Below are 16789 nucleotides of genomic sequence, written 5' to 3'. Positions count from 1 at the left end.
ACAACAAGAATGTGGAAGGAAAAGAATAAATTAGATCTCTCTTGATATGATGCAGTTGTTTCAAAATTCTGCCAGCTAGTTCAGAAATAGCAATTCATTCAAGAATTCAACTTTCAAAAAGTAGTTTGTGTGTACTTCCATGTCATATCATAATCTCTTTATTTGGGAAAAGTTAGCTAAAACTGTTTTATATTGGTTGCATAAAAGGGCTTCAGTTTTTATGCTGTGTGTTAGTAGAGTAACTTTTTTCTCACCAATGGCCAGAACTTATGTAATTCCTTTCATGATGCCCTTGTTATCTTTCCTTCTTATTTGTTGGATTTCTCCCTTTGTCTTGCAGTGTCTATATTCTTGAACAACTAGAAAAGGGTTTTCTGTATTAGCTCTTTGATTACAGTTACTTTTGAGACAGTGTACCTCTAACAGTGATTTTTTTTTTTTTTTCTCTTTCCTTTTAAAGAGATGCACTGTGTTTTCCCAGGGCAATAAATTAAGGGAGCAATATGCCATCAGCAGAGCTAGGAGTCTGTTTTAGGTGTATACAAGTGTAAGAAATTATGAGAGTGTTCTCTGAATTGAAAAAAACCAAAACCTGTAGAATAGGCTGTGGCGTGTAAACGTTAGTTTCCTCATTGCTCCATCTAGAAAAGTCAGGGAGATGGTGGTAGTGGAGGTGTCAATACACAGCAGTCCAGGAGGAGCCTTGCTGTTAAGGGTAACAACATTTTAGATGTTTTAAGCTTCGTAGAGATTTTTGTATTTCTCTCTTCGATGCTCTTAGCTTTGTATAGCATTAAGTTATTTTTACATTTTAAAGGAAAGAAACCCTCTTTATTTGATACTGTTGATATGGATGAAATGTGAACAAATTAAACGCAAATCCTTCTATCCTCATAAAATTTTAACTTCTGATGTTATTAGGAAATGCCACAAGTGTCACCAATTTTCCTTTTGCTATTTTCCTACTAGCTGCGTTACTTCAAGGTCATTTTTGTGTGTAATTCACAAACGGCATCAGAAAGCTCTAAGAGGAGGCTGTGTTCTGATCTCCATTTCATTGCTATAATCTGGAATAATTCTCTTGACATCAGATACTTTTGAGTTTACAATAGTGTCACTGAAATCAGAATCTTGCCTGTGTGTCTGTTTGGTTGCTAAAATTTATGTACATTTGCTGTGCTGCAGAAATAGTTGGTTTTACAGAAAAACCTTTCTGAAACACTTCATTATCCGTTTCCTCAAATCAAATCACCAGAGGGTATAATCATTCTGTCTGTAATCTTTTGTCATATTATAAGTAGGCTGAGGAACACAACAGTTCTCCCACTGAGAGGAGGAGATTCCCCAAGCTGTTTCAGTGTTTTAACTCAGAGCAGTGAAAGCCTTGCAGTTGTGGTGCTTTCCCATCATTTCCATCAAACTGATTTTGGCTCTATACGTGCAAAAGTCTTTGGTTTTAATCTATACGTTGAAGGATATTTCTCAATGTTGTTTTTTTAATACAACAATAAGTGGTTGAATAATTCAGAAATCTATAGAAAAGGTATGACTGCTGCAGTTATTTGTATGGTGTAGCTCGTCAAGCGAATAGAATCATAGAATCATAGAATCATACAGGTTGGAAAAGACCTCTAAGGTCATCGTGTCCAACCGTCAACCCAACACACCATGTCCACTAAACCATGTCCCTAAGTGCCTCATCTACACGTCTTTTAAATACTTCCAGGGATGGTGACTCAACCACTTCCCTGGGCAGCCTGTTCCAAGGCCTGACCACTCTTTCAGTAAAGAAATTTCTCCTAATGTCCAGCCTAAACCTCCCTTGGCGCAACTTGAGGCCATTTCCTCTTGTCCTATCGCTTGTTACTTGGGAGAAGAGACCAACACCCACCTCACTACAACCTCCTTTCAGGTAGCTGTAGAGGGCGATGAGGTCTCCCCTCAGCCTCCTTTTCTCCAGGCTAAACAACCCCAGTTCCCTCAGCCGCTCCTCATAAGACTTGTGCTCCAGGCCCTTCACCAGCTTCGTTGCCCTCCTCTGGACACGCTTCAATACCTCAATGTCCTTCTGGTAGTGAGTGAACACAGTATTCGAGGTGCGGCCTCACCAGTGCCGAGTACAGGGGCACGATCACCTCCCTACTCCTGCTGGCCACACTATTCCTAATACAGGCCAGGATGCCGTTGGCCTTCTTGGCCACCTGGGCACGCTGCCGGCTCATGTTCAGCCGGCTGTCAATCAGCACCCCCAGGTCCTTTTCCTCCAGGCAGCTTTCCAGCCACTCTTCCCCAAGCCTGTAGCGTTGCCTGGGGTTGTTGTGGCCGAAGTGCAGGACCCGGCACTTGGCCTTGTTGAACCTCATACAGTTGGCCTCGGCCCATCGATCCAGCCTGTCCAGGTCCCTCTGCAGAGCCTTCCTGCCCTCGAGCAGATCAACACTCCCGCCCCACTTGGTGTCGTCTGCAAACTTACTGAGGGAGCACTCGATCCCCTCATCCAGATCATTGATAAAGATATTGAACAGGACCGGCCCCAGTACTGAGCCCTGGGGAACACCGCTCGTGACTGGCCGCCAACTGGATTTAACTCCGTTCACCACAACTCTCTGGGCTCGGCCGTCCAGCCAGTTTTTTACCCTAATAGGGTTTTACTCCTAATAGGGTAAAAAACCCGGGTTTTTACCCTATAATAGTTTAGATAATGTTGGTAGCAATGTATCTATAGGCTTAAAAGGATTTTTGTTGAAATTTCGTCAGGCGTGTTAGCTCTTAGCTGTCATATATGAAGTAAATATTTTCCCTAAAAATTCTTGCTTTTGAACAGATCTCTCTTTCTTCAAGAGAGCAGATGGTAGGACTGATAATTTTTTTTAAAAAAAAAAGGACAGACAGACATGGTGGTTTTTTATTCTTTGATTTTTTTTTTAATTAATTGGCTGTTTTTTTCAAGGAGTGCCTATGTTACCATAGTTAGTAGGAGACTACTATACTACTAGATTTCGCTACAGTTTGTTTTTTAATGGAACTGTTCTGGACTCCACTGGATGGAGGCTGGTTCTTCTCTAATGAAAGTTTGTTTGTTGATGAGCACTCGCTGTTACAAGCTGTCCAGAATTTTCACGGTTCTGAGAATTGAATAACTGTCAGAAAAGTAACACTTTCGGTATCTTGGCAAACATGAAGTTTGAAAGTCTGGAGGGGAAATGTTTAATCAGGACTTAGAAGCAGCATTCCAAATAAAGTAAAACCGTAATAATTTTTGTAGTTTGTGTGTTATGATAACTTGAAGCAGAGGTAATCCTTTCATATATAATGAACATATATATATATTCCATCCCCGCCCCCCCAGGATACTTTTTTATTCTTGTGAACTCTCTGTCGGAATCTGGGAAAATTTTGCAGTTTGTTTTGAATTTAATGCAACTAATGTAACCTGAAAGTATGAAAATTTCCCTGGTTTCTGGTGGCTACTGCTACTTAAATACCTATTGCATTAACCAGTAAATGTGGTGATAATTTTAAAAATCAAGACTCCATAGTATTTTAAAAGACGATGTTTAATTCAAATTAAAAACATATTCAGCAAAGTCTCATGGGCTGTGTTTCTGTGTTCTATAGAATGTCAGAGTATAATTTTACCCTTATGGTTCATTATCTGTCATTTCTAGGAATTTCTTCTGGCTTCTTAATCTAATTAAGGGACTGGAGCATTTTTCATGTGAGGAGAGGCTGAGAGAGCTGGGGAAGAGGCGGCTCAAAGGGAATCTTACAAGTGTATATAAATACCTGATGTGAGAATGATTAACAAAGAGGGAGCCAGACTCTCTTCAGTGGTGCCCAGTGACAGCACCGGAGGCAATGGGCACAAATTAAAACACATGAAATTTCATCTGGACACAGGAAAGTAATTTTTTACTGTCTCAAATACTGGTACACCTTGCCCAGAGAGGTTGTGGAGTCTCCATCCCTGGAGATATTTAAAACCCACCTGCACAGTCCTGGGCCACCTGATGTAGGTGATCCTGCTTTGGGCAGGGGAGTTGGACTAGATGATCTCCAATCTAAATGATTCTGTGGTCTGTGATTACCACTAATAGTGACATGGATAGCCATACCATGCAAGAATTGCTTTTAGTTCTAGTCTAGTCACTTGTAGCACGTACAGCTTTGAATCCAGCTGCTGGTTCTCTGGTGCCTTTTGTTACTTGCATCTGTCTAATATGTTTTACTCTAAGCTTCCTTTATAGCACATAACTCTTCAGGTACTACACTTTGGATGAGACATAATTTGTACTTACTTGAAGAAATTGTAATGCTGATTATGGCCCGAAGCCAATCCTGAGCTCTATTTGGTACGCTAGTATAATTTTTGTCTCTTTGTGTATGGTACTTGTTCCTACAAAAATTGCCCCCCTAAGTCCAATGAAATCTCACTGATATGATTTGGTGCTAAATGGAGCAGATCCAAACATCATGCAGTTTTTCTCTTACGTGTTATGAGTCTTTGCTTAAAATGTATATACGCGCTTTGAAAGCCAACATTTCAGTCTTTGGGGCAGGTAGCAAATTATATTCTCAAATAGTACTCCTAAGATAATGTAAAAATAATTTTACCTTTATGTTATTTATATAGTTATATTTTTATTATTGTTCCTAAATCTCATGACCTACCTCCTCCATGAAAGTAGCAGAATATTAAAAATATCATCAGGAGAGGGAGGCTGCGGAAGTCCTCAGGTATAACATCTATGTTTATTTCTGAGTGTACCTTCAGTAGCAAAATAAGATTTACACAGGCACAAAAGTGCTTTAAGTGTATACACGCATAATTAGAAAACAGGGGGGACTACTAAATGTTCATAATTTGGAAGGAATGTATTTATTAAAATCTGTATATACATATATATACAAATATATATTTGTGTGTGTGTATGAGTATGTATGCATAGACATGTGTTTTAACCAACAACATTCCAAAGTACAGCAAAGGGGAAAGATGACCTAGAGATTATTTATATGTCAGGACGAGGGACATCTGAACTTCATTTCTTGAATATCATGGATTTTCTGTAAAACAGCATAGATTAGTCATGCTATTACCAGTTAGATCAATTACCTTTTTAACTGAAAGTGCAATAGAACAACTGACTGCAGAATGGGATTTGTTGCACTTGAAATATATAAGGTACTTTGATTGAAATATATCTACATTAAAATTAAGCCAATGAGTAGGGAAAATGCTGAACGTTTAAACTTGGTTTATGAGTGCAGTGGATTATCTTTATGATAAATGGGTATTAATCTTATTATTTTGTTATAGTATGACAGAAGAAGTCATCATTATAGAACATTTATTTTAGGTGGTTTTATGCTATGGCAATTAGTACAGATGACTAACATTTCTTTATTTTAGACCATGAGAAAATTTGTCTAGTGTTACCTGAAAACTGGAAAAATGAATGTGGAAAAGACAAAATCTCTTTTAGAATGAGGAGTATAAACAGAATGTTCTGTAGATAAATCATTAAAATATGATAATACCTGAGGGAGATAACACCCAAACATATTTTCTGGATAAATTGCTGAGAATTAAATATGGTTATATTTTTTTCTAGTGTTGCTCTGGATAGATTAGATAAGACATATTATGCTATGTCTGCACACACCAATCTGAATTTAGAAGCTGCTACTAAAATGCTGGCATTGTACCTTGAAGTTGACTTAAGAGCACATTGGGCCACCAAGTGAAAATTCGTGATACTGAGGTTAATTGCATCTGACAAGCTGTTTCTGTCAACCAGTGTTAATGCATAAAGTGATACAGAAAGTGAAAGAAGATCTCAGCTTTTAATGGAACTTGTAGTTAGCACCCTTTTGTTCTGGGTGAGGGAGAGTGCTGTAAGACCATAGACCACAGCAGGTTTCACAGGTATACCTTGGGAAAAAAGTGAGTGTCTTCTCTATCATATTTATTAAACTCTGTAGAACTACAAGGTCTGGTTGCATGACTAAAACTGTGTCTAAAGTGCTGATGGCCTGTGCTATTTAGAACAGACAGTTACTACCATGTTGTTAAAGCAGTTGTGTTTCTGAGCTGTAGCTTGCCTGCAGACTCATTCATGAATATTACTTTAATGACTTTAACAGTTTTGTCCTATTTTTAAATTGCTGTTAGAGCACTAACACAAAAATATCTTTTTAATGAAATGACTAATTTAGGGTATTTTCATTAAGTGTAATCTCATTTACTCATAAATGCATTAGTTGTAATAGTAAATTCCTTGGGAAAGAATTGGAAAGCTTACTGAAGTAAAAATAAAGGTTTTATACATTCATATCAGAGCTGCCTTGAGTATCATCTGGTTTGTGGAAAGAGTTGCTTCTCAGTAGTCTTTCACATTGATTCATGCTTATGTAAAAATGGCACCATCTTAGGCATGAAATTGTGTTTGTTGAGAATAGCACTCAGATTGTATTCTGCTTAAACTTCCTTTGGTTTGTGTAGAATTCTAGGGATAAATCAGCTGTGGAATAGAAAGCCGAGGAATGTTGCATCTCATTCACCTTCAGTAACAAACAGATTCTGCCATCCAGTGGCTACCAGTCCTTTAAACAAGAAGGGATTTCACTGGTTTATCTGAAAAAGAATTGGGCTACAGAAGTCTTGACTGATGTTAATATGCCAGAGGGAAAAAACATTGTTTTCAGCTTTCAAACTAGGTAGCTTGTGCAAATGACAAATTAAAAAAGCAAATCATCTAGTACGGTTGTCAAACAGCGGACTTCTGTGCATAGTGCTGCGTTTCTGTCTGCTGTTCATTTTTTTCTTACTGATTTTTAAGGGCAGAACTACTGATTTGGAATTATGCACTTGTACTTACTGTTTGGAATAAAACGAAGTTTTGGAGAAGGGTAACCTGTAATTTTTCTTTCAACCAAATGGGGAGTTGGTTTGAAGAGGTCTTAAGATACTGTTTTTCTCTGGAATTCGTTTCTCTTGTAGCTTTTTTAATCCTTAATATGTTCCTGCAGAGTCACCTTTCAAAGAATATTATGCATTGACTGTGTATTGTGATTGTGAATGTTGTGTATTGATTTGTCTGTGCCCGCATTTTTCTTTTGAGCTGCTTGAAAATTAATTAGTGTGTTGAATAAAAGTCTAGATTCTGGTCAGGATACCATTTTAAAAGGTACTTCTAGTTCTTAACCAGGCTTTTATGGGTTTTATTTTTTATTAATCTTTATTCCCCTCTTAATGTTCCTGTTTCAGTAGGCTTAGCATCTTTCCAGAAAACAAGCTGAGGTTCATTTTTCTAACTTGTCATACAGCTTCCTCTGGTGCTTTTGGAATATCTGTTCATTTATTGCTGCTTACCAAGTCAGTCTTAGTCCCTGGTGTTACTACTTTCCAATAGGAAAAAAGACAAGAAATTATTTTTATTTATCTAAATATTTATTTATTTTTGCTAACAATTACATGTCCCAGGGCTATAGTATATGTAACTTCTTCCAAATGTAGAGGAAAAAGATGTCTTACACTGCCCACTTAAAGATTAAGAGAAGCTGGAACAATATACTCCTACAGGCAGTAGTTTAAGAAGTACTTAAAGACGTACTTTATTTAAGGGTATTAACAATCACACCGTTGTAAGGAGACCTGTATGTGTAAAGCCATGCGTGTTCAACTATGTGACTGTGAAAAATTCCTGTCATTCTTTTCTGAAGATACTTACACCGGACTTCATTTAGACAATTATGTTTCTGCTTTTGTTTAAAAACTGCTTCTTTAAATAATAGACATATTGTGCAATGTAGTGGTTTGTTAGTTCAATTCTATAATCACAAGTTGTGTCTGTGAGTTTCTCTTCATAGATCCTTTATTATAAACACTGTAAATAGTGTTCATCACTGTGAACTTTACAGTTTTTATAATAGCTTCTAAAACCAATTAGATGGAATGGGAGGGAAAAGGGAAAAGGAAAAATATAACCATTTTCAAAGATCTGTCAGGAAATCTCAAAATGAAGTAACAGGCAAATTAGAAACCTAAAATGACTAAGGAGGACACAAAAATAGCTGATTGAACCCTGATAGCACTAATGTAATCAGCAGGTCTTCAGGAAACCCATTAACACTTTATAATAGTCTCATTCATGAAGATGAGATGAATTTTGAAGACGATACACCAAGTAAACGTTATGTATACAAAACTTGGTGCAAAACAAATAAGCTTTCCCCCTGCAATCTTGCAAGCAGAATAAACTGTGAAAGAACATTAATAGTGAAAACTTGTAATCCTGAAATTCAGCCACTGAAAAAATTGAAGAAACCTGATGAAAAGTACTGGAAGTACTTGCATTATGTACATTTTTTTTTCCTTCACCAAAGACACTTAACAGTTTAGAATAGATACTTGAATATATTTGAGATGTGTCAATCCTATAAATACAAACGTGATTCATGATTTGAATGGAACTTGTTTTGTCAGTGTTGCACAAGAAGCTTTTAACCTGAAAGCTTTTCTAAGACAAAGGTACTGCTAAACTGAAAAGCACATTTTTCAAAAAGAATTAGTGTGTTGATTGCATAGCATTTTCATTGACTTTTATATCAACGAATGTTGTTTTTTAATACTTGAAGTCCTCTAGAGTAAAACTACAGTTGGCCAGTCATTAAGTATGTCATTCCTCTACTTTTAAGAGTAGAGCATTGTCATGTATTGTGAAAATGGTGTAACCCAAGTTTGTAATTTGCGTCTCAGCCTCTCACGTGAGGCTACTACTAAGAAGCTGCAGCAAAATGATAGACCTAGTGCTGTTTGTCGCAAAGTTAAATGAAATAGTTGATTTCAATAGCCAGTGAAGCCCTCATTCCTAAGCTTGCAGTACTTGAGGTAGTCATAAGTTGGGTCCTGCTCAAATAATTTGCTTAGTATTAGAAAGAACTGCAAAGAATATTATTAGTATTGGAGAGGCTATTACCATAGCAAATGACTGTAAATTAACTCAAGTGCCCAGAATAATGGAAAGGGAGTTCTGCAGAAGGTGTTTTCAGGACTGTTCTTTACAGTGAATTTGTACTTTTGTGGTTTCCTACAATTAATATAAAAATTATAATCGTCAAAAATATCAGTAAGATTCTTTTCATGATTATTAGTAGAAGCAGTGCAGGTAATTAAATCTGTAGAAAGGAAATAATTCTGTGTTCTGCAGTCTCTTTTAAGTGTCTGTGAAAAGTAACTAAGAAAAAACAAGTTTATTAGAAAATTAATTTTATATCTTAAGGTCTGTTCTTCAGTTGCAAAAGTTTTAGAATCTTCAAATGCAGAAATTGTAACTATCTACAGCAGTTCTTTCTTAGTGAAAATCTCATTTTTCAGCGAGACCAAGAGGAACAAAGTATTTTTAAAATTGATGATTTGTACTTTATAAGATTTAAATATGCATTAAACTATAATAACTATAGTTGCCTGTATTAACTATATAATTTAATGTTTGAAAACATTCTCAAAGTTTATTTGGGACTACACATACAAGTTTTGTGTTCCTTATGGAGGCTGTAGTTTGTTGGAAGTATTGTTGGAGAAAGGTCTGAACATTAACAATTGCAAGATGGAGATTTCCTCAGAAGCAAAGAGAAGGTTGTTACTGAATTTGTGTGTGTGTTTGCACAATTAAACTTTATTGCTCAAAATTAATCATAAATAATTTTTTAAATCCTCTGTTTCTTCAGCAGGTTCCTGTGTATTTCTGCCTCTTCTTCCATTAGAGTAGTCATAGTTTGTCATCTTAGATTTAAAGATGTATATTCTTCTAATCTGACTATTGCTGTTTTACTCATGTTTAATTATTAATAGGTCATTATTTTACTGTATATTAGTTTTGGTCACAGTCTTGATTAAAAACAAATTAAATGCTGAAATAGCATGTGGCTAAAGATTTTGATTAATTTTAACAGATGTTATCCAGCTATATTTTGTTTCCCTATGGATTCAATATTTGAGGGTTGGGTGGGAGCGGTAGCCTCAGAATAAAAACCTTGGAATAATAAATAGATTTCAACAGGTATCCTAAGGTTACCATGTGTTCTTTTTCTTATGATTAATATGTACAGACATACACACACACACACGTGTATAATATATATGAAAAATCCAAAATATGTGTGTTGTTTATTTTAACAGATTGGACAGCTTGCTTTTAAAGGTATGAAAAGACTAAACCGAATCCAATCTATAGTTTTCGAGACTGCCTACAACACAAATGAGAACATGCTAATCTGTGCCCCCACTGGAGCTGGGAAGACTAACATTGCCATGCTGACAGTCCTTCATGAAATTCGCCAGCATGTCCAGCATGGTGTTATCAAAAAGGATGAGTTTAAGGTAGGAGTTTAATGAACCAAGTAACAGCTTTTTAGCTTGTAAGGTAAAACCCATTATATGTTGTACATGGAATATGAAATCAGGAAGTTTTCAAGGGTATTACACTTTTCCAAGTCAAAGTTAAGACTAGTTTTGATTTGCTTCAGTATTGTTAAAGTTATTCTTATTTGTGTTCTAAAAATCTTATTATGCAAGTAAAAAGCTATGAAAACGCATTTAGCTTTGATGCAGAACCAATTTTCAAAGTGATGAGGCTGTATAAACAAAACCCATTGTCCTTTAAACAGCTGCACACTTATCCAACAAAGATAACTACTTTTCATATATCACTATTAAGATTTTTCACTGTAAGCGCCTGGCATCATATTTCACAATAAATTGTGATTTGTAGTGGTTGCCATGGAACAAACGATATTGTGGGGTTTGCTCATTTATCAAGCAAGTGTCCTTTTGGTGCAGATTGTGTATGTTGCTCCTATGAAGGCTTTGGCAGCTGAAATGACAAATTACTTCAGCAAGCGTCTGGAACCACTAGGCATTACTGTGAAAGAGTTGACTGGTGATATGCAACTGTCAAAAGGTGAAATTCTGCGAACACAGGTATGCTTAATATTTTAAAATATTGTTCTGTGTGTGTATTTATACCTCTCCATAGGTACGCCGGTCTTTTTTTCAAACTCCTTGTAAAAGTATTTGGTGAAGCAGCTGAAATGTTATTGCTGAGTCTGTAATTACACTGGTTTTGTTCCAAAATGTGATTTTCAATTCAAAGTGATTAAAACACTAATACATTCTGAAATATCTTAAGCAATGGGCTTATTAAACTTTTTGGTTTCTCCCATTTAGGCTTACTACTACGGTGCCCCACTTCCGTACAACCTTTGTATAAAATCTTACCTGCTTTTCAGCTTGTGAATCTCAGTGGGTTGTGCCCCTACCCTTTCAGGATTATAAGCCAAGCGTTGTATGTATGTGTTTGCAAGAACCTAACATTCATAATTTCAGATTTGGCATTCTTTGATAATAACCATCTTTGAAAAGTTGAAGGTTTGGTCTGCAAGTGGTAAATTCTAAATAAATTTGAAATGCTGTAACAACATTGTTGCAAATATGTTAAAATAATACTTACCTTCTTTTCTATTAAAGAAAAAGTTAATAAAGTGGCAGGTTCCTGTTAATGGCTGATCTTACTTTTCCTTTTTAAGGACAAATGAGGAAAAGTACAAGACATCACCAGGTTAAACATTTGAACATTCATAGAAATGAATAAAATTTGCTTTTTTAGCCTCATAAATAGTATAGCGTAGATGGAGATTTTTTCTGTTTTAGCAGATACTTCTTGTCACATTTATTTCAGGCAAATGTTGTTTGTGTTAGTGCAATACCATTTTTCCAAAATATTGAGATACTTTTACATCTGATCTTACATAAAGTTCCTTGTAATTACCCTTCTGCCTCCTGCCTGGTCCAAGAGGCAGAATAAGATTTGTTTGTATTATCAGTATGAACATTTATAAATGTAACTTGTAGTAATTATTGATTCAGATGAGTTATATTTTGCCAGTCTTAGCTTTGATGTATTTTACATTTTCAGGATAAGACTAGAGAAAACTCTTCATGTGACAAGAAGAGATGTCTATATGTAATTAATAATAAAGAGGACCACTGCAGTAATCTAGTATGAAGTCCTGGGTAGCAATCTACTTTATCAGAAGACGTATATGCATACATATTGATGCATACGGTCACAATGCTGTGGTAACCAATAAATAACAAACGAATATCAACGAGTAACAGCAATATCACTGGTACTTTATCAGAATTATTTTGCGATACCATCTGCCTAAAATTTGAGTTTACAAAATAAAAAACTTTTCAATAGGGACTTTTAATAATTGAAATTATTTACATACACCAAATTATCATTTTAAATTACTTCCTGTTTTCACAGTACACAGCTAGGGCACATAATCAAGTAGGTCAGAGTTTTAATAGTGAGAGAGCATGTGTAATCACTGCTGAAACTGAAGTGACAGTGGAAAAGCCTGCTCTGAATGTAACTACAAAGTTCAATGAGCAGAATGAATGTAGAATGGAAAAGTGCTATTTTCTCTTGCTCTCCTAGTTTGCAACGTAATTCATAAAATCTCACCTCATTACTAAAACTCTACTTACATCCAGTAAAGAAGTAAGGAAAGAAAAAAAAAATCAATCAAACAAAAAACCCAAACAAAAAAAACCCCAACATTTCAGGCGTTATTAAGAAATGTGTATGGAAAATAGTTTACAAAGTTGAAATTTTATTACTCTAGTAATGGGAAATTATTAATATATACAAAGTATTAATGTAGAGCAACATAGTAACTTAAGTGTAGAAAGACTGTCTGCTTCATCATGCTCTCCTGCTTCAGTCCAAAATACAGCTAGTAGCATAATTCTTCACTTTCTTTTGGGGAAGAGGCTAAAGTAGATTTATGTATAAAAACCAAAAAGAAATGGCAAGGGGAGGACCTAGGTAAAAATCAATTTTTTTCCTGCCATGGACTCATCTCATTGCTTTAAAATTATTTTTTTTTTATCTGAAACTCATCTTCAGAGGATTTCTACAGTTTCATATGTACTTCATAGGATAGAAACACTAATCTGAAGTGTAGTGTATTTGAAGTTCCTAAACTTTTGGGGGGAATGGAGGTGGAATAAAAATGGTCTCCAGAAGAGGAAAAATTTAGAAACCATTATGTTATTTGCAACCCAAAATTTAGTTCCTAGATTTTCAAAGGAACTATAATTAAAGCATTGATTAATTTCAGTTTTGCTTTTGCATCAGTAATAGTTTTGCTTCTTTGCTTTTCAAAAGATTGGAAAGGTTAAAAAGACAAATATATAAAATCCAAAAATTCTGGGACTGTGAAATATTCATTTTTTTGTTTTCTTTTGTTTGTTGTAGCTAGTCAAGTCTTTCCTTATGATGAATCAGAATTGTAGGAGGTGCAGAGGAGACATAACACCATTCCAAGAGTTACCAATGTAATTGCTGCTGCTGTTCTTGCAGACTCTGGAGCCCAGCAGTGGGCTTTGTTTTAACCCTGCTTATCAAAGTGCACAGAAAATATGTAGCCTTATTATAAACTGAGAAAAGGGCACACGCTTGTGCTGGATCTTGCTTATTGCTCTTTGCATATATTGTTTCCTATGAAAACTACTGAGCTTGCTTTCATCAACTATGCACTTAAACTACTTCATCCAAGCAGGTTTCTTTAATTGCTTTTTACCTATATTAAATTGATTCTTGCTTCAAAACTTTATTTTACTTGTCAGCCTCTAATGTATACATTTCTCAGACAGGAATGCTCTGATATGTGTTGCTGCTTTATTTATAGTTTCAGAGTTGCTTTACCAATCATTACCCTGCTTTCTAGCCTTTACTAGTGTAATAGATGAAGTGCCCGTGTTTAACAGTAAAGCAGTTTTTCCTGTAAGAAGTAACGCTATAGCAGGTGGATGCATGCACACAATTTAAATACGCAGGGATAGTATATATAGTATGAGGGATAAAAGGCAGGAGTAGAATCATCAACTGAAGTAGATGCAGGCATTTCAGGTTGGATCACTGTTTCAAAAGATCTCAGCTGATTCTTCTAGGAAACTGAAGGCCTGATATAAATCTTCCGTAACAGCTGTCTTCTGGCTTCTTTTCTGAGCAGTTACATTTTCACCATCATTCATTTTCATCCTCAGGTGAATCAAGCCAGTCACAATGCAAGATGTAAAAATGAGGTGATTGTCAGGTATTAGTTAGAAGTAGCACTTCAGTGACAATCCTGATAATTTTCTCCTTCCTTTTCATCCTGCATGCTTCATCCTTCATACTTTGCCTGTGTGTATTTAAATATGTGTATTTTGTAAGTCATTACATGCCTCTGTTATGCTTATTCTGATGAGGAAAAATTGCTTTATCTGACAAATTGCTAACTGTCTCACTTCTCAGGAATCCACCCTTAATGTACAGTGAGGTCTGCCTTTATTACTTTTTCTACAAATATTTTTAAAAGATGAAAATGCTAGCCAAAAAAAAGTAATGAGTAATTTACATTTTAATTCCTTTTATGATGGAATAAAATCTTTTAAATGTTTTTGAAAGATATGCCCATTTAAAAGGTCTGTAGCACAATTTTTCAGCAATAACTTTCTCGGTGCTTCCCATGCTGTCATTTATATTCAGCCAGAAGGCATCCGTGTCTCTTGCTGCTCCATACTTTTATGGTATTATACATGAGATGATTTTACTTCCATGTTATTCCATACTATGCCTTGAATATTCATTAACAGTACTATGGTTCCAACATGTACTTCAAAAGCCAAGCTTTTTGAAAAGTTATTTCTAATTTTACCAATAATGAAATTGCCTTAAAAAGAAAAATCAAAATAATTGTTTTATTGACTCTTCAGTCAGTCTTCTAACCTGCTCCCCACATCTTATGCAGTGAAAGCCACAAGCTACTACTTATCTAAGCGTAAGATGTGGGATGCGTGTTAAAACTGTAAGACGCAATTTCCCTTCGTGTTTTTGTGAAAAGGAGTAAGTATAAATATTTAACATGTCACTTTAATGTTTTAGACAGAATAGATCCAGGGTCCATTACCACATAATTTGTATGTAATAAGTGCTTCACTGAACCTGGGAACAAAAGAAAATAAACTTGTTACAAAAATAAATAACCATAGCCACTGTACTGGTTCTTGTAGAGAGTTTATTTTACATTATTAAAGTTTTTTCATAGTCTAAAAAAAGATACATTAACTTTTCACTTTCTTTTGCTTATTAAAAAACAGTCTAAGGAAGTTTATTTCCCTACAGTTGATATTTTTCCTATCAGCTCTATTCTAAGCATGTTTGTGTACTGACCTCCTATTATCGAAGCATGTTCGTATACTGACATACTATTATCTAGGAAACTCTCAGACATCACTTAAACCATAATGATATTAAGCATACTTTATCCATAATCTATTGTTTGGTAAGTTGGTTTTGGTATGTTAATCTTAATGTTTAAATGGAAAATATTCATAAGTAATAAATTGTGTATTTTGCTGGGTAGCATTCAAGATAACATGAAGTGTTTTGTTAGAAGGCAATGGATTATTCAGGTGATTGTCCTTATGGACTTTTTTGAGTGTGCATATATATAGCTACTCAGTCTTTGCTTTATATAGTCCAGAAAATGATATAACAGAACCTCAAAATCAACTTGTGGGCTTTCAGATCAGTTATCTTTGACCTTGTGTTTGCAACAAATACAGTAGTAATAGTTATCTTTTGAAAATTTGGAGAATACAACTGGGATTGGAGCAGTATAGATTTATAATGTAATCACCAAGTTATAGGCACTGCCCTGCACTGAGCACAGTGTATTGTAAGCTGATGCTTTAACTTGTACAAAACAGTGGTAGCCTCTAGGAGTTGCAGAAATGCCTTCTGGCCTTAACAATTAGTAACTTTTAAAGGTAGTGGGCATCAAAAAACGTGTAGGAGATAATTTCTCTTTAATGTTTTATGCATACCTAACATGAAACAAAATTAAGATTCTTGCATAGCACAGTGAAAATTTATCGAAATTCCTTCCACCTGTATAAACTTTAAAAATAATTTTAAAAAATCATCCTGTTTAAGATATTTTATTTTCTTTTTAAGGAAAGTTATTTTACTGTTCTATTGCATCTTCAGTTACTGTGAATATTCCTCACCCTTAAACTACTACCTCAAAAGTTTTGTATGAGATGTGTTACACTACAATCCCTGTCAACAGCTAGCGTCCTAATTCAAATAAGTACATATAAATGAGACTGGCATTTTAAAGTTGAAATAAATTTGCTATCATGTTTTTGCTTTATTTTGTGCTTCAAACCTGCAGATATAAGCCAAACTTCTTTTATTGGTTCTATGTCTCTTGCTTTGCCTTGAAGATTGCTAGACTGTCACAAGCCTTGCTCGCTACAGATATGTCTTGGTGTTAAGGCTAGATTAGCAGTGCTTTCTGTGTTGCTAAAATTATGTAGTAGTTGAAAACAAATCTGGTCAAATTTTGAAAGCAGGCTAATTTCCCCAACCTCTAAACCTCTATATATCTCTGTTCCTTCCTTCTCATATTCTTGGAGTTAAAGGGATTCAGAGAGCAAGAGAAGGAAATTTATTGTCTTTTAAATAAATATTATGGGAAAATGAATCAAACTGTTATTATGTAAATAGTCCTAATTCTGCCACTTTTGAACTATTGAATACTTTTTTTTGTAACTTTCTTGGAATATAGATTTTTTTTTTAAATAGAGGAAACTATTTCCATTTTTATTGTTGTTCTTGTTGATCAAGAAACTGATTATACAGAAAGCAAGATTATTCATTTAAAA

The 16789-nt window shown here is 35.2% G+C and overlaps 1 protein-coding gene across 11 annotated transcripts in view; it reads left to right on the top strand.

Annotated features, from left to right (window-relative positions):
* Positions 1–16789, top strand: part of ASCC3 (activating signal cointegrator 1 complex subunit 3) — a 285630-nt gene that overhangs the window by 66829 nt on the left and 202012 nt on the right. For all 11 annotated transcript variants that reach the window (XM_075145562.1, XM_075145559.1, XM_075145561.1 and 8 more), the window contains exons 9-10: positions 10184–10384; positions 10844–10984. In XM_075145562.1, coding sequence (XP_075001663.1) covers positions 10184–10384; positions 10844–10984 — 342 coding nt within the window. The remainder of the gene's footprint in view (positions 1–10183; positions 10385–10843; positions 10985–16789) is intronic.

This window comes from Calonectris borealis, chromosome 3 (assembly GCF_964195595.1).
Source record: "Calonectris borealis chromosome 3, bCalBor7.hap1.2, whole genome shotgun sequence".
Taxonomy (NCBI): Eukaryota; Metazoa; Chordata; class Aves; order Procellariiformes; family Procellariidae; genus Calonectris; species Calonectris borealis.
This window is presented reverse-complemented; position numbering and strand designations above follow the sequence as displayed.